The 26149-nt window shown below is 36.4% G+C and overlaps 1 protein-coding gene across 2 annotated transcripts in view; it reads left to right on the forward strand.

Annotated features, from left to right (window-relative positions):
- Positions 1-26149, forward strand: part of LOC105221113 (regulating synaptic membrane exocytosis protein 2) — a 124839-nt gene that overhangs the window by 39238 nt on the left and 59452 nt on the right. Inside the window, exons 3-7 of one of the 2 annotated variants that reach the window (XM_029046175.2) lie at positions 1954-2258; positions 12497-12742; positions 13193-13512; positions 13572-13820; positions 13977-14218. In XM_029046175.2, the coding sequence (XP_028902008.2) occupies positions 1954-2258; positions 12497-12742; positions 13193-13512; positions 13572-13820; positions 13977-14218 (1362 nt within the window). The remainder of the gene's footprint in view (positions 1-1953; positions 2259-12496; positions 12743-13192; positions 13513-13571; positions 13821-13976; positions 14219-26149) is intronic. The other variant, XM_029046176.2, reaches the window with a different exon arrangement.

Consider the following 26149-nt stretch of genomic DNA (forward strand, 5'->3'; position numbering starts at 1 on the left):
GGAAAGATCAACAGTTCTACGGGAAAAGCACATCGTTTTACATTTTTTAAGATTCAGTGGCATATCATTTTTGTGACACCAAGTAACTAAATTATTTAAATCCGATTGCAACTCAGTCCTTTCGTTATGAGAAGTATATGATTTAAAAAGTTTTACATCATCCGCATATAATAAAATTTCTGAAAACTTAATTACTGAAGGTATATCATTGATGAACAACAAGAACAGAATCGGGCAGAGATGACTACCCTGTGGAACCCCTGAAGTGACACTAATTGAATCGGATAATGTATTATTAAATAAAACTTGTTGTTTTCTGTTAGTAAGATATGAGGATACCCATTCAAGAAGTCTTGGTTGAAAACCAAGAAGATCCAGTTTTTGCAAAAGAATTGAGTGGTTTACTCTAAAAAAATTTCAAAATTTTTTTTGCTATTAAATCATGTTATTTTACGAAAGAAATAATTAGGCACTATTATACAATGTTTTGACTTGAAACACGAAAATTAAAAAAAAAAATTGGAATTTCCAAAGTTATAGATATCTGCTTGTGTTGACCCAGTTCAAAAATAAAGACCCTTGCTGTGCCAATCATAGTCCTTGTATTATAGATTCATCTAAAATCAATCGGATAAGAAAAAATAGTTTTATAAATAGATAATCCAGGGCCTGATAGAAACTTTTTAAATTCACAAAATGACGGCCTCAGGAAATTTTATTCCAGATTTTTGGGAAAAAAATCGACAGTTAATTGGTCTTTAAAAATCGATTTTTTTTTAAACAAAAGCTCTGATCAGGCTTAAGATAATTATGTATTGTAAAAGCTGTAGAAATTTCACTAAAATCTACTGAGCGGTTTTCGAGTTACAGTTGTCACCAATTCAAAAACCATAGTTTTGAAAAAAAATGCATTTAAAGTTTCATAGCAGCGTATTAGAGAGCCCGAGCGCTCTTTGTTATTTGTCGACTAACTCGAAAACTAATTATCGGATCAACTTAAAATTTTCAGAGAATATTTAGAGATATATATTTTTTTTGAAAATCCAAAATTTATAAACGCTGATCGTTTATCGAGTACCCGCAGTGCGAAGGGCAAAACTGGTGTCTCAGTTTAAATCTTAATCTATCAATTAATTTGGGTGTGCGAAAATGCTATTATTTAGAAGTAGCTCTGTATATGATATATAAATTCAAATTAATATCTTCTAGAACGACTATTTTAATACAATATTTACTCTATGTAGTATAAAAATATTTTTTTTAATGGTAAATATATTTTGTTTTACTAATTGTTCACACTTTCTTTCCATGTTGTAATAATATGTACCAAAGAAATAATAATTTGTGTATGTACAACATTTTGATATGCAATGCTTCCAACTAAAACTATTACCACTGTACAACAATATCAATGTCAATATCATTACGATATTTTCGAATAGTTACTAGTTTGTTCATTGTACAAATAATTGAGAGAATAAAATAGCAATCTACTCGTACAATATATTATGTCCATTCGGAAAACCCAATATAAACCGACTTGGAACCCAAGAAATGTAAGATTTTACGATATGAAAGGCTTGAGTTTGAAAATCTATCATCATTGGACTTTAAATTTCTAATTTATTAAGAGAGGGGACGGTAATCCCCATTAAAGATATTTATAACCGACCAGATTCCATATTCTATAACAGAAACTTACTGGCAATTCTAAAATATTATTACAAGCTGTTGCTCTCCAATTTACTTTTTCTTATGGAATCAAACATCTTCGACAAGACTCAACTACAAATAATTATATATAATGACCAGAAATTGTTCTAATCAACACACAAATGCATAACCTCTAAAGAAAAACAACGCCCATGCGCACATTTGAACAACCTTTACTACACGCAATTAACAAGTTGTACACATTTTTCTCACACTCTTTCGCTGTCTCTCTCCTTGCAGTGAACAAAATGTCGCCGCGCCCCTCGTTGGCGCCCACCGAAGACGGCAGCTATGGCGGTGCGTACCAGCAACAGACCCAGGACGCTTATGCGGCCAATCAGAACAATAACAATAACAACAATACGACAGGCGGCAGCACTGCAGCGAACTCATCGAAAAACGAGCCGGGGCGGCGTGCGGGGGCGTGTCGCGTGTGCTTGAAATCCTTCAAACCCGACGACTATCACAAGACATGCTTCGAGTGTCAGCAACGGGTGTGCGAAGATTGCGCCAGCTACAGCAAGCTGGAAGAGAATGAAGATGCGGTAAGTGCAAGCATTAAAGAATGACAACAAAGAAAAGGCGAAGCATTGTGCGTTGTGTGATGTGGTGAAGCTGGTTGCGAGTGTAAGGTGTTAGATGAGACGATGAGATCAAAAGCGTACGGAAGAGTAGACACGCGTGAATGGTGTTTGCGGTGTGTGTTTGTTCGAGCATCAAGTGTTGCTGATTGCAATTGAATTGCCATGCAAATGGGCAGAATAAATTTAATTTGTTGTAATGAAAACAAATTGCAAAGAGGCAGTTAATATTAAATGGAATTAGAATTGCGTAAAAGACATGCTAAAGCCATTATGTGGCAAGCGGAGGGTTACAGAGTGGGCGTTGTTGCGGGTATGACAATGAGTTTTGCTGTGTTTGATCTCTGCGGTTATCGTGCTGCGCACTAAATATGGTGTTTTAATTCTCATCTATACTCCGAACACATTCAAGACGAATACTCGTAGTTAGTCAACATCTAAGCACTATAGTAGTGAAGTTTAGAATAGGGTTAGAATACCTACCCCTTATAACCTTGACTGTCGGCAGCGTTAATCCCGATTAACTGCGTACTTAATCAGTTCCAAATTTGTAGGTGGCAGACGGCAGTACAGCGAGTTAGGGTAAGGCCAAGCTATGGGCACAAAGCGGTGAGTGGCTCAGCGGTGAGCGGCTTAACGGCGATTATGAGCGATATGTGGCTTTTTACATCCTACAAATTGAAAAAGACACATTATGGTGAATTTTATTTATATAAAAACGCAATTTCCATGACAGATTTTGGAATTACTGTCGTATGTCTGGTAAAACCATTGATCTGTTATTCCAAAAATTTAAAACTACATTGACGAAATAAAGAACAGGAACGTCTGCAATTTCTGAATTTCCTCTGTTTCAACGAATACAGAAGATCCAATTTTTGACTTCTCATTTTTAAGATAACTTCATAACTGGGGGAAAATAGTATTTCCCTGAAGCCTTTTGGAATTAAATCACAGAAACCAATAAAATTTCGGCTCATTTTTCATCACAAATCTTGCTGATTGAAATTCCCAAAATGCATTGGTTTAAGTTTTGCAATATTTTGGAAGTTTGTGCTTGGGCGCTGCTTGCTTCATTGCCCAATGCATTGTTGCAGACCACTTGGGATTTTACTGCAGAATCTATGATTCAATGCAACAAGTTTATAACAACAATGCCAAGCAACTAAGCATTTATTTCATACGTGAGAGCAAAACACATTTGTATGAGGTATATATTTTGGTATCACTAAGCCCAATTGAATTCAATATATCTTTGTAGGAAACACTTGTGAACAAATATATATGGTTATTGCTACTGCAACATTCTTGCTGCATTGTATATAATGCAGACATGCAATGTGAGAAATAAATACGGTATTTTTTATGTAGTTAAGAGAAAATTTTATAGAACTTGAATTTGTTGTTGCCTTAAAATATTTAGATTTTAATTATTTCACAATTTCAACTAATTTAGATATATCTATGTACATAAATATTTTCATTCATATGCACATGTTTCACACCGAAATGAAAACATTTTAATTCAGCCGTGGGCTTAGTTCGAAAATCTATCATGGTATTTGAACTCTTTGATAATAAAAATCGTTTAGTATACTTCGAAAGATTTTCTACAAAATTTTATATTCAGTACTTTTACAATCTCTTGCCTACCGGACAATGAAATACACCTAACCTAAACGCCAGCGATATGCTGCTGAAACACAACGAACTCGACCAATTTTTGAAGTAAATGGTGACTGGCGACGAAAAATGGATCACATACGTCAATATCAAGCGAAAACGGTCGTGGTCGAAGGAATCGTCCCAAACAGTGGCCAGTAGCGGGATTGACGGCCAGGAAGGTTTTGCTGTGCGTTTGGAGGGTTTGGAAGGGAATCATCCACTGTGAGCTGTTCCCATATGACTAGACGCTTAATTCTACTATCTACTGCGAACAACTGGACCGCTTGAAGCAGGCGATCAATTAGAAGCATCCAGAATTGGCCAACAGGAAGGGTGTAGTGTTCCACCAGGACAACGTTAGACCACACACTTCGTTGATGACTCCTCAGAAGCCACGGGAGCTCAGATGGCAGGTTTTATCCCATCCACCATATAGCCCTTTTCCTGCCCATGGCGAACGCCCTTGGTGTAAAGTTGAACTCACAAGAGGCTTGTGTAAAGTGGTTGTCCGAGTTCTGCGCAAAAAAGGAAGGGTGTTCTACGAGGGTTATTAGGATCACTGTAACACTTTTCATAAAGCATTGAATAAAGAGCAAAAAAGCGGAGGGGAGATATTTACCAACCTAATATATGTACCATATATCGAAATTTATACAAATTGGGTCATGAGTAATATTGACATTGTAACTGAAATTCAACGGAAATACCAAATTTTCTCGTAAATTTATATACATAAGAATATTGAATATTGCTCTATAGGTAAATTAATATATTAATATAATATTTACTTAATTCAAGTAATTACTCGCCCACATAACCACATCGTTCAATTAACAGAAATGCAGTAAAATTAAATTAAAGTGAATTCTAATAAGAAACTTTCTAACTGAATTACAAATAACACAAAATATACAGTTATACACATGCCGTCCACTTACGAGTATTACGCCTCAATCATGATATATTGCCGCCTAATGCGAGAATCAGCATGTGTTGCCGCAATAAATGGACGAACCGCAAGCGAACAGCTCAATCCATAAAACCCGAAAAACATTTATAATTTCCAATATTGTGCTATGTAAAATGTTACAACAACAAAAAATTGCAATGCTATTAAGCTAAACTTTTGTGCTCGGTTACTGAGTGTAATTAATATTAGTCGCCAGCAAGCAGAAAATGCGTAATTGAGCCCGTGCAGGGAGTAGGGGCTGTAGAAGCTAGCCGAGCAAAAAATGAGTCCGAAATTGCCGCAAACAGCAAACGCATTTAAACGGATGATTAGTCGAACAAACGCACATATTCAATGCACAAACAAGGTTACTGTATATCAGATGCTCACAGTCACCCATAAGTAGGAAGCATGGTCTACAGTGAACAAAAAGTGATGGCTAAGAGCATGATGGAGAACCGAAGATTATGATTGGCGAAGTTGTGCAACAAATGGAGCTTATTATTGTGTATTACAAGCCACACATCATCTTCACCATATTCATCACGAAATACAGAGTTCAACGGGACAGTGGTGCGAAGGCAAGGAATTTGTGGATTAAAGTTGAAAAAATTTTAGGAAAAAAGATATATGGTTGGTCACAGTTCAGCTAATGAAGTTTGAACAATAAATCGGTGAAAATAGAAACAGAATAATACAGATCACCAAAATATTTTTTCGACAATTAGCCATTCCGAGGGGTCTTATAAAAGGTATTCGTCGCAAGTTACTGGATTTGGGATTCACATTGACACCATCTGAATGTTTCCTGATCCGGTTAAATATAAATATAATGTGGAAATTTACTGAAGCAACTAAAGGCCAAGGATCTCTGATAGATGTACAAGAAATAGGAAAATAAATTTAGATCCCACTCTATCCCACAAATTCTATTTCAGATCTTTTATCTCAAACACTATTTGATGTTCTATTAAGAATAAATTAGTATGACCCATATAAATAGTTTCTTCATGAACAAACCTGAAGAAGTCGTATTATTTGAAGACGATGTTCAGAAAATGATTATACAGGTTCTTTGTTTATAACTCAACCAGGTTGAATTCTAACATTATTTAAAAAGCTTTTTTCTCACAGAGGTCGCTACTCAACGGGTCATATTAGGCTCCTAAAACGTTACTGACTTTCCCAATAACCATCAGTGGGAGCATAACCTTTAAGTGTTCCAGAAATCTTCAACTCCGTTACCACTGTGCAGCTAAGTCAAAGTGAATCTCAATCAGACCAGCTGGCTGCCACAGAAAATGAAATGTGCTGTGCCCGTAAAAATGGTCAGAAACGTAAGCTCAAGCGAAGAGATCTTTTTGTAAATGTTTGTGTGAGAGACCAAACAGACTAAATGGGCAACCACTTAGCAGAGCCCACATTAACTAAGCAGATTATGCAACCGCACATAGGTAGCAGCAGCTTTTACGTAAATATTTATGCTCAAAATATGCTTCCAATAGGAGACTAATGCCACAGCACTAAGTCCAATTCGGCTGTTCTTTTAAAAGCATACACACAGCTACTCATTTACTCTAAGTGGCGAACAAATTCATAAAACGTGTATTAAATATGTATGAAGTTGTAATATTTTTGCTGTTGACAGTTCGGCATTAACTAAAGTAAAGACACAAATCAAAATGTCAACGTCAAAAGGAACAGCAGCAGCAAGCGGTAACGGTAAAAACGACAAAAGCCGACAAAAGCCGACAACAAGTTGTGGTAATAGAAACAGTGACATTAACGACAGAATATTGTTAAGCATTTTGCTAAATAGAACAGTAAAAAAACAACAACAACACTGGGGTTGCAAACCACAACAGAGCTTTGCTCTCAATTAGCAACTACTAAAGGCTAAAATATGTTACCAGCCTTTTTTGAAAGCGATTCATTACTCGAATACGCCGTAGTTAACGAGGTTAGTCCATTACAACTACAACAAACGACACTAAAGGAAAACAAATGTGAGTTCATATGCATTTTGAACGACTTTACAAACCAATGGAAAATTAAGTGTGCCAGTTTAGTTGCCAGCGGAAGCCTCTAATGTTGAGTGTCATATGTATGTCATCGCAGAGAAATTTACTTCTCTAATAAATAATGCAGCTAATGATGATTACCGCAAAGCACAGAACTTAAGGCAAATTGAATATGAATTAGTAAAATGGAAAAGCATGAGAATAAATACTAACGAGATTAATATTGTAGTAGATGAGTAAAATATTTAGCGTTACATATAAAACATCTATTCGTTAAAATAGCGTATGACTTATACAGATCCACTTATTTTACTTCATATTAAACCGTTTCACAAATTTTCCTTTAACACCCGTTAGATTTTTTAGCCCTGAGTCGGTCGTTCCAGAGGCAAGCAGAGAAGCCAAGTACTTCTCCAGAAGCTTCTACTAAAGCTTTTGGTATCGCCAAATGGAACCATATTTGTGTATATATTATTATAGGTTGTCAAATATCTCTTTTCCGCTTTTGTGCTCTTTATTCAATGCTTTATGAAAAGTGTTACAGTGATTGGATTTAGTTCAATAATGCGCCGTTTCGTTCGATAATCTGTTTCCATCTAGACGGTAACTTCATAATAAGCCCTCCTCGTATAAGCTCTCCTCCTTGCGAAGAACTCGGACAGCCACTTTTCACAAGCATCTTTTGAGTTCAACTTTACACCACCAAGGGTGTTCGCCACGGACAGGAATAGGTGGTAATCACTTGACGCTATGTCCGGGCTATATGGTAGATGCGATAAAACCTCACATCCGTGCTCCCGTAGCTTCTGACGAGTCATCAACGAAATGTGTGGTCTGGCGTGGTCCTGATGGAACACTACATCCTTCCTGTTGGCCAATTCTGGATGCTTCTAGTTGATCACCTGTATTCGCAGTAGATAGTAGAATTTAGCGTCTGGCCATATTGGAGCAGCTCATAGTGGATGATTCCCTTGCATTCCCACCAAACATACAGCAAAACCTTCCTGGCCGTCAATGCCGGCTTAGCCACTGTTTGGGACGATTCACCGGCCTTCGACCGCGTGATCCATTTTTCATTTTTCGTCGACAGTCACCTTCCGCTTGAAAATTGGTAGAGTTCGTTCCGTTTCAGAAGCATATCGCAGGCGTTGATACGGCACAGAAGGTTTTTTTTTTTGCAAATCAAATCTGTATTCGTCGTCACAGGTCTTCCGCCGCTGGCTTATCCATGGTGTCGTTTTCACCCGTTCTAAATCGTCGAAACTATTCCTCCGCAGTTCGAAGTGATACAGTACTATCACCTACGAATTTATTTGAGTTTCGGGAAGAAATAATATTATTTTCATAGAGAGGGGAAACGTGAATTAAGATAATTTTGTGATCTTTGTGTATTTTTATTTGGAAACATTTCAAGTAAAGGGTGGTTTTTCGCCCTGAGAAGAAGGGCGATAATGGATTGTAATTTAATTTGATTTAAAAATGATTTAAATTATCGACATTTATGGCCATATTTCAGCAATAAACGTTGTTCCGGATTAAGTCTGTACCCCTTACTTGGCAGATGATGGGACGAACATTAGATTCTTTCGATTTACATACCGTGTAGGGTTTTAAGAATAATATTATTACCAACTATCCTCTTTCCTATCGATAAAACCAAAAATATGTTGCTTATCGTCTAACTGCTGCTAAAGAGAGATCTAGCGGGATTTTTTTAACGGTTATACCAAATTTCATGAACTATATTTGATTGGTTGAGTACTTGAAATAGGAGGTCGAGTGAATACTTAACAAATTTATTTAGATGAGAACATTGGGAGCCTCTAAAGCTAGATATACTATAAGATTTCATCACTCCCTTTCATCTTTTTCATCTGTCCACCATTCACACTACACCAAAATAATTTACTGTTGTTCCCTTTTCTTGCAATTCCACGGTCTGGGCAAAAAAATCACTGGACCAAGTAGCCGTTTATAGAGCTGAACCGCCAATTTATACGCACTACTTCCCTAGCCAGATCCATCATGACTCTAGCTTAAATATTAAGAGAACCAAGCTTATATTTTCCAATCGCGACCACAGTCGTTTATCAAATACATAAATCGATATTGTTAAATGCGGTCACTCCGGGAACATAATCGGATCATAGGCTGAGCTGATGAACTTATTTACCTTCATATGAAATCATGGAACAGTCTTGATCTGCTTACAATGTGTCAGAAACATTTAAGCATAGTGTTCAAGTTTTCGGAAAACTGAAAATGTTTGTTTGAAGCGATTCTGACTATTAATCATTAACAATATTTGCCAATACAAAGTATTCGATATAGGTGCTTATAATATGATTATTAGGAAGATAATTAATTGATTTGAAAAACAAACACAACGGAATAAGGTTAATATTATAATTGTTAATATTTAATACTAATTATGAGCATATTTTATTGTGATTTGTTACCGAGATTGTCCTATTTTTACGCATACAATTTTCGCACAAAAGATACGTGATTCTCCGAAATATATTACAAATTAAAATATGTTGTAATAAATTTGATTGCAATCAAATATTTATCAAGAACACAGTAAACATTTATTTAAGCACATTTTTGTTATTGTAAACAGAATTGTTCATTTTTCAACTGCATGCAGCGTCATAAATTGCCTTACCTAGCAATATCAATTTAAATATTAAAACTACCGCCCACACACATACTTACCAGCACATTTATGAATTTACTATATGGCGTTCATGTCAAATGTGGCACGAGTTAAGCATTAATCTTGAACGCCTTTAACCGGCAAGTAAATATATATATAGAGAATATATATGTATAGGTAGTATGCGCTCACAGTTATCTTCAAAAACCATTTATTATACAACGATTGCCAATCTAAAGGCCGACACCTGTAGTGCCTGTCATTATTTATATATAGTATATAAAGGTAACGGTACATGTGCCAGTAAATACATATGGTATATGCAGTATGCGTCGTGTTATTATAAAAAATTACTTTCACAATTTTCGCTCAACTCCTACGGCAGCTGTACTCAGTTCACATACAATTGCGAGGTGTGGGCGTGACCTGTATAATGGTTTACAAGTAGATTTCTATATTGATAATCCACAGCTGAGACTTTGCCTTGTTTATGAACCACTCAGCTGGGGCCCGCAAATCATTTTGCAAGCGATAGTGAGTGTGTGTGAGCATGTATATTCGTCAGTTTGCCTGGAGCCCAAGTGTATGTCAGTAATATCAGATAGTGACTGCCGATACTGTTGCGCCCAGTGCTCCGCCTGACTGTCTACGTGTAACTTAATTAAAACGACAAAGCCTTTTGCAGTCGGCAATGCAAACGGCGTTGCAGTGTCCACGTAATAAGAGACGAAATTTATTATGACAGGGTGTTACAATAGGAGAATATAGAATTTTGTAGCCCCTAGAAAGACATTTCTATCGGAATACCATAATACCAAAATATTTCGACTTGAAAGACAGCAGGTCCCAACAAAAACATAGAAATAGAACAGAAAGCTGTTCTATGAAGGTCTCTCTAGGGTCTCGAACATCCAATGCAAAATGGCTTCGAAAACCAAAAGTGTTATTAGTTCCTTCGTTGGTCTGAAACATACTTTACAGAACGACGGAAGTCATTTCTGTTTCGTCCCCAAATAATTTTCCAGAACGCTACCAGTCCTAGGCCGGATAAAAATCGACTCCTTATCACAACACCCTCTATATGCTTAGTGCAAGTAGCGACAATGCAAACGGTTAACATTCTACAGTTACACAACTGTTGCTGTAATGCGCATGTAACGGTATGCGTGCGTGCCGCAAGTGCAACAGTTGCCTTCTACTGTGTACTGTATGAGGTTACGTATACGCCATGACACATGCACAGAGCACATATTTAGTATCAGCTATTCGGTATGCCATTCATCTTGCTCAGCGCTATTGCACGTTTTATGTTCGTTCTATTTTTATTTTTGTTTTTTTTTTGTTGTTGTCTACCCTTTTGCACATTTTACATCATCCTGCATTTTGCTTGTTAAAGGCGCGTAAATAGGAAATGCACTCAGGCAAGTAAATTATAAGCCATTGTTATCCTTGCAGCCATCGCCCTTCATCCGGCATGTAGTTAGGGCGTGTTTGGTGGTGTGTGCGCCGAATGCTAGTTCATTTTACATGCGCAATTCATTTATTATTATTTCATTTTTTTACTTGCCCTTTCCGTGCATTTAAGGATTACACTCTACATTTAATGGTATTCGAATAACTCTACAAAGGTGTTAGCTATCGGCTGTTTTATTTAGTACTTTGCTCCCACTGATTTATTATCCTCACACTGCCAAGAGTGTACTTAAGGGAATTGCGTTTAAAAGAAAATGTGTGCATATTTGATAGGCAGTGGATCATAAATGGTATGCGAAACGTGGATTTTAATGCTAGAAGATGAAGGCGTATGTGAAATTTTATGAAGAATTTTCATTTAAAAAACAATTTTTGCTTGTCATTCTATGAAAATTTAAAAAATAACTAAAATTTGGAAAATAAATGGATTCTAAAAATTTTAAATAGTTTAAATGTGGTTAGCTTGGCTTAGCACTTAAACACAGTAAATTCCAGACACCACTTCCTCCTCTTTGAGAGGCTCCAGGGGCTTATCCTAGAAAGTATTGAGACAAAGGCTTCGGTTGCTTTGTGTATTGCTGAAGAGGAGCTACTGGAAAAATATGGAGTCTTTCACCAAAAGTGGTCTTCTAGCTTTAAGAGATCATAGTTAAGCCATTCGCATTGGGATCTGCGAAGTGCCACAAACCATGGCTCAAAATGCCATTTTACACGTTGGACTAGTAGATGTGGTCAGTCGGTGCTTTGCGGGGAAAGTGTCCATCAGACTCAGTGAAACTGGGTATGTGAGTGATCTCAAACGGAACACTCTGGAATGCTCTGTCAGTCTCCAAGCGTTTTCTTCTCTGCACCAGCACAATGAAGTTGAGGTGTTTTTTCATCGGAAGCATTGGGAGAAAGGTGGGAGTCTTCTGTTGAAAACTCTCAATCAACTCCACTTTTAGGTTGTCAGACTATTGTAGGGTCTTTCAAGCGACCTTCTTTAGAGAGGTGTGTATTCACTCAGACAACAGAGCGGTAATACTGGCCTTGGATTCGATGATAGTACGCTCTAAGGGAGCTTCTCACCTCTTTATCAATAGATTCAAACAAAGCTTGCAAGAGAGCGCTCCCCAGAAACATTGACATCGTAGGGGAACCGGCGGGGTAGGCCTTGGTCTAAAGCACAGGACATGCAGATTTCATGTGAGCTCGCCAAAAGCTGAATAATCATCGGCACCTATGCAGTTGTGAGGTCTTTTTGGCTCGCGGTGGGCCGAAATTGATCTATCCAGCTGTTTTCTCTCAGGAAGGTTCGATAAGATATAAACCATCAAATAATAGTTTAATAAGTGTGCTTGATTTTCAAAAAAATTCTTTGCGAGTATCTCAGAATATATTCATAATAAATATATAATTTTCCTTTAACTAAACTTAATATCTTCATGCACTCTAGAATATGTGGCGCTGCAGTGTATGCCGACGAAAGATGGCCTCACGTGTGTGCATCCCACAAGACTCAACCGACTCCATGTTGGATGTGCCCGTGCTGGAGGCGCTGCAACGACGTCACTCCGATGCTAAGCTCGGCTCAACACAGACATTGGCACCGGCAAATGGTACAGCGTTGGCACCGCCACGCAGCCCCGAATGTCGTCGGCATTCCGACGTTTCACCCGCCTCTCTTAAAGAACTCGAAAAGGTAAGCGATGTTCCAACAACAACAGCAACTGTGTGTGTCTGCCGCTGTAGTGCTTGCGTGTCGTTACATTTTGTTGTTGCAATAATAAACGCTTAGTTTGCTTTCATAGTTTGCTTTGCTTTGCTTTGTTTGAGTTGAAAATTGTATTGTGTTCGTTGTGTTGTGTTCGTTTATGTTCGTCACTGAGTTTGTGTTTGCGTTTGGGTGAGTGTGCAATCAAGGAGTGGGCGTGTAGACGTGCAAAACCAACTCACTTTCCGTACCTTCTGTACCCTTTTTGTACTCTTCGTACCGACCTAATGTGTTGTATGCACTTGCAAATGTACATGAACACGCGAATTCACCCGCCGAAATAACTGTAAATTGCGTTCGCTACACACCACCACCACCACTCTCGTGTTATCCACACCCACCCACACCCAACCCACAACCTGTACATGCAAAATGCAGTTGAAGGGGAATAAAACACCGGGCGGTGATTTGGACTTTCGAAAGGGTGGACGCAGCATGGCGCCGAGCCGTTCATCGAGCCCGCCGCGGCAATCGGATCTGGAGCAGCAGCCACCATTCGGAGCGCCGCTGTCACGTATGGCATCACGCCGGGGATCACGTGTGGCGCGCCAGCACAGCTATGACGATGACATGAACAGTGCGAGTATGGCAGCAGCGGGAGCGATCAGTGCAGCCGGCGGTCTAGGCGCGGCAGCGGCTGGTGCATTGGGCATGACAGGCGGTGATCCCGGACTCGGCATACCAGCGATGCCAAGAAGGTTGGTAGAAGCAGGCAATTCTATGAATCATAAACGTCATCTTACCTTCCTTTCTCCAGGAAATCCGCATATGACGTCTTTGCGCCAAATCTGCTACAGAGTGCGGCACCTGCGACAACACAAATTCAACGATCACCCGGTGATGGTATGTCGCCACAGATTGCACTACCTGGTTCGCGGAGGCCCTCCTTCCGTGTGCCACATCCTTCCGAGGATCTGCAAAATGACGAATCACCGAGTCCGGATAAGGGTAGTCCAGTGCTTACAGTGGATGACGATAGACGTATACGTCGACGCGGATCACAGCTGTAAGTATAGGCATATAACTTGTTTTATTTGGAAAGAACCACGGAACTGCAATAAGATCTCTATATCTTCTATGCCTAAATAAAATTGGAGCCTCTTCATATCCTTAGAAACCATCTGAAATAAATATATTTTACAACGAATACATCTAATTTTAGTCCCGATTTGGCGGCGTTGCAGCAACGCGGTGCATTACCAACCAATCTGCCCGCCACCATACCACCTCCAATCGCCGCTTTCACCGGTCCCAATTTGGAAGATCTTGAGGCACCACGACGTCAAACATCGATGGATGGTGAAGCCATTAAAATTGTTATACACGATGTAGACTCGGGTCCCATTTGCTCATCGAAACGTAGAATTGTATTACGCAGAGATCCCACGGATAAGGCGCATCGCAGTGAGTATTAAAACATATATTTCTCTATTAAAAATTAAGAAAGTAATCTTAAACTTCAATGGTTAAGAAATTGCTTTTTAAAATAATGTCATGGACGAAGCCATCTTCCGTGGTATAGTTACTTATGTCTAATGCTGACCTTTAACATGTTATTTTTACATTTTGTATTTCAACTTTACGTTATTCGATGATTTTATCTAGGTTTAATATAGGGTGCCCCGATAAATTTGATTTTCGAGAAAACAATTGCAAAATACGGTTAAAGAAAATTAAATTTGAGAGGCATCTAACCATAACTGACAGTACAGTACAGTACATAAATTTACGAATAACTGATGGATACAGAAAGATATATAAAATTACTTTGAATCAATTAACTAATTGTCTCTCTATTAAGTTAAACTTTTTTTTTACTATTTTACTTTAATTTCCATTATAGTTGCTAATTAACTTAATTTACTTCAAAACAACCGAACCCACTGAATTTATTTCAAGCATATTGAGTTCAGTGCCCTTCAGCTCAACTCTCTTAAATTTAAATTTATTTTATTAAGCTTAATTTAGCTAATACAAAAATCAATTTTTGAAAGTCTTAAGAGTATGACTTAATTAGCAACTAGGCACTAGTCTTTTAATTGAATACATTTATTATTCAATTAGTTTAAAAGTAATATTGTTAAAAAAAAAAATTAATTTAGTTGTAGCAGTTACAACTTTTAATTAAAGAAATTTAACTAAAGATATGTAAATTACAATTATTTCTATTTACTTATCGACTAAATTTAATTAATAACAAATCAAATTCAAATATATTTTTTACAAACACCAAATTAATCACAATCTGATTTTCAAAGTTGTCTAATTTTCAATTTGTTAATTGAGCGAAGAAATTATTTCATATGATTTATTTAATTAAGAAAATAAATTATTCTTAATAATAATGAATTAGATTAATTATTAAAAAATAAATATAATGTTTGCTTTTCAAAAATAGATTCTTTAGCTCTTTCCTTAATTAAAATAAATTAAACTTTAATGAAGTTGATGTATAATTAAATGAATCAAAAAATCATTAAAAACCTACTTCTAATATGCTATCACCTATGAAAATTAAGCTCCTACTGGAAAACGCTGTTTTTACTGCTTTGAAGAATCGCGAAATGTAAATCATGACAGTTGAGTAGTTAGAAAATGAAACTCTTTCGACAGCAATGCTATGACGGGATTCTGACGAAGCCAAAAGAAACATTTAGCAAAGTAAAAGGTGGGAAACTTGAACGAACTCCTCGCTGTTCACTATAGATTTCTGCTCGCTGACAACCAAAGCTAGCAGCGCTTAAATGACCAGGTTGATATCTGACTAGGAACTATACAGACATCTCACCACCAGTATATATAAATATTTGTATTTTTGCAAGTACAGAGTCATTGCTAGCCGATTGTTGGTCACGGACGAATCAAACCGTTGCAATGTTGTTCGTCAAACGTTGTCCTTTGAATAAATCGAATTTTTCCTATCCGCGCTTTGTTGTCGTGGCGCTTCGGTAGCACGGCAACGTTGCAGCTAGCAAGTGCTTAGCGAAGTGCAATGGAATGCACTCAAGTAGAATGGTATGGACTGAAATGTGACAGTTTCAATGTACAAACTGTTATTTCATGTAAATTGTATAATCTTGATTAATTTAATGTGCATGGAAATGAACTTATCAAGTGGAAATTTAATGGACACTTGTGTTCTGATACACTTTACAGTGGAATTCATTCAAGTATATAGGTAAAGAAATGCAATATATAAGAATAGTATTAGCTAGGAAAATAACAAATAGAAAGTATTTCCATATTTTTGTAGAGCAGGCCTTGAATAGAGATGTTTTAAGATAAATTATTTCTAGAAGATTTAGAAAAATTAATTTGTGGAGCGCCCAACTCTCTTCACATACCAACTTTCAAAAAATCAAAATTAACATAAAATATGTTCTCAAAAATTTTAAATATTTAGAAATTTATACATAGAATTGTGCATAAAGATGAGACGAGTTAAATTTCAGATGACTGTCCGATGATATCTTTATGAACTTGAACGCGTTCCTTGGAACTATAATAAGTTCGATATTACAGATGGGATTATTGACTCGCCTACTAAGTGTCGTTAAGCGATATATGTACGTATATAACTAAGTTGCCAATTAAGCTATGAAAGCGGTATGAATTAAGAGGCTCATATTTGTTTCGAAATTTTCAAAAACCAAACCAAAATTTGGTTCATAATATTAACCATACATTCTTATAATACAATGTTCTTATCTTACAGTGGTACAATCTAAATAAATAAAATAGTACTTTCAATGTGTGGCATCTCGGATTTAAAAATAGTCGCCTTCAGAACAATATTTTTCATGCTCCCAGAAACAGAAAACGGCCATCGGGCATGACTGACTTTATAGCGAAGATATCGATCAACTTGTAATATATTTTACTTTAATAAGGGAGCACCTTTTCCAAACAAAAATGGCTCTTGTTTAAAAAATTAATGAAACCGGTCGATATTTTCCATAGTCCCTATATAAGGATTTCCCAACTTTCAGTGGGATTAATATCTTAGGTTAGGTTACGTTAAGTGGTTGTCAAACGATGCACCTAGGACTTTGGGAGGACCATTGTGAGACCACTGGGACAGTGATCCCTCACACTATAGAGTCATCTTTGAACCACCCTCTGGCCTTAATAAAGTGAAAAAGTTTACACAATTTGATGTGAGCAACTTCGCCCACATCATCGAGAAAACAGCGTCCAATAGTTGCGATTCTTTTCCTATACAGAGTCTTACACATACACATAGAAGGTGTGTAATCGTTTCTTCCTCTTCTTCTTCTTGGCAGCTTCTGCAGTAATCATTAAAAGGTAACCCAAGTCTGCTGGCGTGTCTACCAATCAGACAGTGTCCCGTTAACACCCCTACAAGGGTTCTTGTGTCAGTCCTCTTAAATTTCAATAAGCGACATGTGTGGCTCTTATTCCACTCAGGCCATGTTTGTCAACTTACGGAGCAGGTCGTTGATTGTTTCCATTGTGATTCAGCCGTATCAACAGAATGTTTATCTCTGTGCGTTGCTACGTTGCCAGAGGTATATGTATAAATTCCCTTTTTATTAGTATCTAACTGCAGTGTTGTGCCCAATCTGGCTAGTTCATCTGCTACACAGTTACCAGGAATGTCACTATGTCACGGGTCCAATTGTAGGTGTATCATGAAATATGATGTCATTGTCATTAATAAATCCAAGCATTCTTTCACTATCTTCGATGATATTCTTTGCGATTTTAGTGATTTTAAAGCCGCTTGACTATCCGAGAATATGAATATGAATATATCCCTCTCTAGAGGGAGAGGAAGGATATGTGTAGAGTTTAGATTCATTTATATCGGATTTCAAAAGTCCGTAATATTTGGTAAAAATGGGAATTTGCCGAGTATACTGGAATGTCCCCTATTGCAGTTTTGCAGTACCGAAGATTCTCTCAGCCTAAGTGCCGATTTCGCCGCCTGCTGCTTACAGAGTAGATCTATAGGCAGTAAATACAGAATCGCATCTAATGCCTGGCTCGGCGTTGTTCTGAGAGCTCCACTGATACATATACATGCCGCTCTTTGTAAATTTACCATACGCTTTACTGCGTACTTCTTGTCAATTATTGGCCACCAGACCAATATCCCATATGTCATAATCGGACTTACCACAGCTGTGTAGAGCCAATGTGTTACGCGGGGGGTTAGTCCCCATTTTGGTCCAACTATCCTTTTGCAAGTGTATAGTGCTGAAGTTGCCTTCTTTACCCTGGCATACAAGTTTGGTTCCCATATAGCTTCCTGTCTAAAATTAGTCCAAGGTAGCTTGCTTTCTCACTTATTGATAGCGAGGTCTCGTTTATTGAAGGTGGTGTGAACTATGGAATCTTGTGTTTCCTGGTAAACATCACTATCTCAGTTTTACTTGCGTTTAGGCTTAATCAACATGACTTTTCCCAACGATTTATCTCATTTAGCCTTGTTTGCATAAGATCCGAGAGAATATGTATGATACCACCACATCATCAGCGTAGGCCACAACATGTACTGCCCCTTTCTCTAGATCTAACAACATACTGTTCATTGTTAATATCCATAGAAGTGGGGATAGCACGCCTCCTTGAGGAATATCCCTATGGACAGATCTGCACATCGTTGAAATCCCCAGCGTTGAAGTTATGAACCTGCCTAGAAGCATCTCTTCTATAAATTTCATGAGTGATTCCGAGACATTCAGCTCTTTAAGCGCATTAATAACGGCCTTAGACTGGATGTTGTTAAACGCGCCTTCTATGTCTAAGAAGGCTATGAGAGCGTATTCCTTTACTTTCAGAGCTCTTTTAATCTCTGTCACTATTTAACATTTATATCTTACATATCGGTAAATTTTCGCCTCTCTAACACTTCATATGCCCAATATATTAAATTTCAGCTCTTTGTGTTATCTCAATAACATTACAATTAGTTTCTTTAATCATTAATTGTTAATAAGAAAATATCTCTGCTTATTATTTTATTTTTACCTTGTCTGAATATCAAAGGAGAGCACAATATTTTCCAAAATAATAATTTAAAAATTATTATACAAATTCACTCTTTCTAAGCCATCCTTTCCATGTTTCTTAGAATTCGTAGATCACTCATCATATTTCCGAAATTATCAACTACTTCAAATTTGCCAATTTAAATAGAAAACTTAAAATAGACACCACTTAATGCCAGTCGCAGCTATTTTCTATTGAACTTAATTCATTTTCTCCGAATTTGTTCTAAATGAACTCCATCTCTATTTTCATAATTTTAACTATTTCAACTCCCACTTTAAATTGTTGAGGATACGCAAATTCATGGAAGAAAATTCTAAAATGAGAACTGCCTTCAACTGATTACGAAAAGAATTTGCATTTGCCAACGCAGCATTCGCGGCGCTTACATAATTATCCACAGCAGCCACCGCGACACACATGGCGTATACGCAACCAGCAGTTCGCCCACTTCAAGAAATCATTATTCGCTACAATAGAAATTATTATTGTTAGTCTTATTACAATGTACTGCAGCGCACTCAATGCGAGAATTTCTATGATTACCCCTTTTCAATATGTTTGTTGTTGTTGGCAATGCCAATATCGCACAGCGGGGCGGAGGGACAGCTACTTTGCATATTCCAGCAATATAAACTCAGCTTACATTATCTCGCGACGCGATGCGAGGAATTGGCGCGCACTTGAATAGCATACGCTAGATGTTGTTTTTGTAACGCGGCGTAGGGAGTTGAACGTTACGAGTTGAGCGTCTGCCGAAAAACTTAACGACTGCACCCACTCGAGTCTTCGACGGAGGCATTGAGTAGTCGGCGGATGTATGCTAATCAATTCAGTAACTGCGCATAAAACCGAAAGGAAATTAAGTGGAGAGGGAGAGCGCAAGTCGGCGGTGCGGGATTTGGTTCTTGATGTCTAATTTTGATTTCTTGACAATAATGAGATTTTCCACTTCAAATTATCAGCGAAATTCGCCAACGTAGTGATAGAGCGGGTGGAAACGACTGCAAGTGACAATGGTTGATTCTAATTTCGATTGCTGAATATTTAATCGGTTTATGTTTGGAATTCGAACCACTTTAAATTTTAAGTTTTGCCACAATTCTATTGTGTGAGCTATTAAATGCTGAAACTAGGTGATATCCTCATCCCCTTATACTCTTATACACTTGATAGTGAGATATATGTAATTTGAACTAAAGTTGTTTATTTTGTGAAAATTTTAAGAAAAATTAAGTTATTAAGTTATGAAATCCATTCGGCCTTCAAAGGGGAGAACAAATTTTGTATTTTTAAAGAACCATAAAATCAACTCTAAAGCCCCTTACATCTTGAAATTTTATCGCTATTGTTGCTACTGTTGTTAAATTCTAAATTAATCGCTTTTGCTATATGCGCAGAATCGAAGTCGATTATAACTGATATCGAAGTTATCTCAGTTATTAGACCAAAACGAGAATGATGCCCGTCCTTGCGGTGAATAGTAGAGAGTTAGGTTAAGTTAAGTTCTATGTTTGTCCTCGACATGTAGAAAGTTTAAGCACTTTTTGAAGCCAGGAATCTAGTTCAATTCCAGTTTTCGATATATCGATTTGAACCCATCAATTAATCAATCAATGGATTAAATCACCAATTATGAGAGTGAGTAAAGAGTCAGAAACAAGAGTTGATGGACAATTCCTCATAATGGCCTTCTCACCCATTGTTTTCTGCATCTTTTACTGGCTTACTAAATAATATTATAATAAAACAAGTAAGGAAGGGCTAAGTTCGGGTGTAACCGAACATTTCATACTCTCGCAAATTAATGATTTAATTTTATTTAGATAACACACAATGTGACCCATATAGTAATGTAAGCATCCACATCACCCACATACACATATAATATTATCCATACACATACATATCAAACATATCTACATTTATATTTACATAATTAAAATTACATATGTTATTGTAATAACTAACTACTTTAGTTTAATAAGAGAAATTAGAGTAAGAGAACAAGAGGATACATATGTAAAGAGAGTAAACTTTAAAACTAAGATAGGATAAGTGCAAATAAAATAAAGTAAAAAATTGAGTTCTTATTCAGACACTAAAGAAAGCGTTTGGTTTTATTCGAAGAACATAATTATATATTCGGCTTAAGTCCAATAGAATAACAAAAATCATCATTTATGGTATATGAGGGCTGAAGGAAATTTTTCCAGAAGTGAAGCCACAATTAATATATAGTATTTGTGTAAAGTTTCATTATACCATCTTCATCGGTAGTAGTCAAATTTCGAACATTTTCAATACCAACCTCCTTCGGGTTCCAAGGAATATATGTACCAAGTTTCTTCAAGATATCTTAACTTTTACTCAAGTTATCCGTTGCACAGAGAGACGATATTTCGATATATATAACCCTATATCTAACCGGTTTAGTTGTATGACTTACAAACAACCGTTATGTGAACAAAACTATAATACTCTCTTAGCAACTTTCTATATTAATCTGATCTATATTTCTGTATTTCTCTCAACCGTTAACATTCGAACAACTTTTTTAAAAAAGCAATTATTTTATCTATATTGCGTACACAGATCCAAACTAACATCTCCTCTCTTGCACTTTCCGAATGCAATGTAAGCATTTTAATTTCAAAATATTCCAATCTACCTGAGAATGTGAAAACGAACAAATAATATTTAAAATATCTGCTTGTGGCTAACAACTGCTATGCTGAGCAACAGCACAAACCGCGTTACTCATACGCCACCGCCACCGACACAACGACCGCCACCGCTGCTACCACTATAAGCCATGGCTTATGAAAGGATAGAAGTGTGCCGGAGCGGATTTTCATATTCTCGCAAACCGAAAATATTTTTAATAAACACACAGCAGCCAATATGAGCACTAACAAACCATTTCGCCTATGTGTGTATGTGCATTGTTGGAAGGTAACTGCTGCTTTGTTGTTGGTGTGCTGTGTAAGCGGACAGCTTGTTGGTTGTGCACACGCATTTCCGCTATTTCAATTTCGTAGCTAATATTTGGTGGCTATTCTCTAGTTCTCCATATCCCGAGTTGTTGGTGTTGTTGGCTGGTTGTGTGCGCCAACAATGCATTGTTGTTGCAACTCAACGCTTGTGGCTGCTGCAACTGATGTTGTTCTCATTTTTTCCGCTCGACCAATCGCCATTGTTGCTGACTCGCATGCTTTCAACGCTTTTTGTGTGGCGCTTATCAAGTGTAATCTTGCCCAGTTCGGTAGTTTATATTTTGCTCGAGCTTTTTGTATTATATAATAATCTATCAGGAAATATGTTGTATGTCTGAGGCCAACAACAACAAAAAGTATGTTTATTGTTCTATGGAGCTGTTCTTAAATAAACTGGGTGTTGCACAATGCTCTATGTAGAGATAATATATAACTATAAGTAAACAATAGCAACAGTTATAATAATACGAAGTTATTAAATGACTTGTTACAGTGTTCGAGATAACAAAGCATAGAGATATAACTTGCATTAGAATGTGAAAGTTTGTATAAAGTAGCGTAGTGCTTTGCATAATAGTCAAATGTATAAAATGAAATAATACACGGTAAGGTCAGTAAAAATTCCAATTATTGAGAATTAATGAAATTAATGAAAAGAGAGATATCAAAACTTGCTGGATGTACCCAGATAGTTTGAAATTTAAGAATACTGTAAGTTAGTTAGTTACATGTGTCTCAGTGAAGAATCATCAAAAATAACTAAGAGCGGCTACATATGAGACCAATCGATTAGCAACAACATAAATAAAGATATAAACTAGTTTATAACTAGCATAACAACTAGTGGCACTTTACACTGACCACTGCAGACTAAAGTATAGGCCTTAGGTCACAGTGTGTTCCTTTCTTTCAATATATGGTTTTGTATGTGAAAAGCTAAAGAGATCCAAGAAAGTAGTAGATTCAGGTGACAATTCTATAGCGTAAACTGCTTATTAGGAAACCCTGTGGAAAACATTATTTATACTAGTAGCACTACTTTAAAATGATAACATTAACCACAATTTGTGCATGCAACTAAACCGTGGATATGAAATTGTCTTTCAATATTACTTATTTGCCCGACAATCGAACAAATGTCTGCGTAGATAAACACCTATGCACACCACCACTTGAAAAACAATTAGAAATGGTTCTAAGTAAAATTTATTGTAAATAAGTTGTTTGAAAGTTGGAATTACTTGGTAAATAATGAATTTATCTTAGAGTAAACGAAATTAATATGATTAGTTAGTTATGTCTTTATTATCTTTATGAAATTATGTGGAAATATAAGCCACAACGAAAAGATCATTGAACTGTTCGATTGTCTTAAGAGGCAATGATTAATCGAAAGACAATAACCAACCTTGAACCATCCAAAAAGTTAATAAGTCCGAGAGCATTTTATTAACTTTAAAAGAAAACTTCAAAAAATTAATACTTGTTTTAGAGCTGCATTTCAAAGTTTAAACAAATAAGGATATTATTAGGATAACACACAATTTGAACCATGTAGTCAGCATAAAGTCCACTAGAAAATCATCATTTATGGTATATGAACTGAGGTAATTCCAGAACCGATTTCACTAATTTTCACCACCTAGGTACAGTATGTCCAAAACCATACGCTCACTTAAATTTGCTAAGATATCTCAAATGCGGAATAAAGCCCACCATATTTTTGAAAAACCTATAATTACGTATATGAGAGGGAAGTTATAACCCGATTTTAACCATTTTTGGTACAGAGATACATTATTTGAAGAAAACAAAAATCCTATGAATTGCATTAAAATATCTGAGATATTTACCGATATTTTCGGTGAAAAATTACCATTGAGCACTGGTTTTCATGGTCGATATCCGGGACTTTGAAAATTTATAGACCGAATTCGACAATTTTTCCACAAATGAAGCCACAGATGATTTACAGTATTTGTGTAAAGTTTTATTCCGCTATCTTCATCGGTTCCTTATGTAAACATTATAAAGCGAAAGAATCAGATGGAATTCAAGATTTAATTATATGGAAAGTAGTCTTGATTATGAACCGATTTCGCACATTTTCCATCATTTTATTGAAATCGGTCGAGTAATTTTTCAGATATTGTTTTTGACCCATAAGTGGGAGACGCCACGCCCATTTTCCATTTTTTTTAATCTGAGCGCAGTTTCCTTCTGCCAATTTCCGTGTAAAATTAAGTGTTTCTGATATTTTTCGTTAGTGAGTTAACGCATTTTAAGTAATTTTCAACCTAATCTTTGTATGGGAGGTGGGCATGGTTATTATCCGATTATATCAATTTTAATGGTGTGTGATGGGGTACGTAAGGGAAACGACTGCAGAAAGTTTGGTTTATATAGCTTTGTCTGTTTGAGGGATGTTCTCAAAAATCTTATTTAAGGGCGTGGTCATGTCCAAAATATTAAAAAAAATTTGATTCAGATATGCCCTTTCTTATTGGGATGCTTTATACTAAATTTTACTTTTATAGCTTTATTTACTATTCACTTTATAGATTTTCGGTTTTCTATTCCTCCAATTTGACCACTAAATACTAATAAACCTCTGCAAAGTTATTATTTGAAGCGACTCAAATAGAGGAAATCTATAACACTTTATTTTGGAAAGGAGGTGATCCATAGCATTGGGATGATGGAAATTTCTTATGCAAGTTAAAACTAACTACAGTACTTACCTACAATTCTACATACAATATTATAGAATTATGTTTAACCTCAAAATTATATTCAAAATTGCATATCCCATTTTATATTAATGTAACACTAGACACTACAATATATGTCAGCTGATATAACATACAGTAAATACTACGGTCCTATAAATCATTAAATTTGTACATATTGAAAATACACTGCTATGCAATAGAAGTACATTGCAATTTCACTAATGCACTTGGCATTCCAATTTATCGTAAAAATTCGTTTGAAATCGAGGTATTTGTGGTGGCAAATGGGTGTTTGTTGTTGGTAACTACAACTATGAGTATGTACTATTCGGTTACTACATAGCATTTCTAAATGTTAGTATTGTTGTTCAAAGAAGTGGTAAAATGTTGGCAAATAGTTATTGGTATAGCTACCGTCCAAAATAATATAAAAAGTCAGAATTTAACAGTTTAGTTTAGAATGAAAAAGCTATTTGAAAGAATGTAAAGTGATGGATGTCAAATTATTAGCTCATTTTCATGTGATGTGTACATATATACCTCATATACCTCACAAACTTTCCCCAGCAAACATTATTATATAGACCCAACTACAAATAGTATACAAATTGTCTGCTCTTTTAAGCACTTGGAACAAATCTGTGATATTCTACTGAGATGGCTTTTTAATGGTCACAAAATTTTCGACAGGTACTATTTTTCGTTACACCACAAATTTTAATGCTTCTTGAAATCAATATTAAAGTAGTCACCGTTTAAATATTCTAAACCTTTATAATATTGCCCTTATACTATTCCATGCTATTCGGCACCCAAAGCAATAATATCGGTCCAAACCTTTCACTGACAATATTTTAGACAATTTATTATTATTAAATGCGGTAGTATTTAATGCTCGGTCCACTCGAATATCCGTATATTATTTACTCAACTGGGTGAGTGAGAACTACTCTAAGTGTGGCGGCATTCTAAAATATATTTTTCATGGTACATATATGTTTCTTGTGTATATGCCAAGTACTAACGACAGGAAAGCAACTACAAAACGACTCTAAATGGCGAAAGAGCATATGAAAGCAAAAAAAGTATCACTGGAAGTGGATTATTTTGTTGTATTATGATGACAGAGAGATTCACATATATTCATAAGCATAAGAGCACTGCCACAGAATAGATGGAAAAAATGAACGAAGCGAAGCAAAATAAAATGAAAAATGCGAACAAGCCAAGTATGAAGGACACTGAGCAGTCGGTGAGAAGCAATGATGTGTAAATTATTTAATGGCATTTTCCGGTCGATATTCAAATGACTTTACACACACACACAAGGGAAAATATGTCGCAGTGTGTATATGCAGGGAATTTGAGTACTCACTGTGTTGTGAGGTTGCGAGTTCTGCGCCTTTTTATATTTCTTTCGTATCTCTATGCATTACGATTATTGTTATTACTATTACTATTACTATTGTTATTGTTATTACTCGCAGAGGCACAAATTACAAATTTGCGGTCAAGTGTTATCCCTAAGAGGCAACAATAAAGTGCAATGGACTGTAAGGCAGAGTCGGGTCTTAAATATTTCGACCACCTGC

This window comes from Zeugodacus cucurbitae, chromosome 4, assembly GCF_028554725.1.
Source record: "Zeugodacus cucurbitae isolate PBARC_wt_2022May chromosome 4, idZeuCucr1.2, whole genome shotgun sequence".
Classification (NCBI taxonomy): domain Eukaryota; kingdom Metazoa; phylum Arthropoda; class Insecta; order Diptera; family Tephritidae; genus Zeugodacus; species Zeugodacus cucurbitae.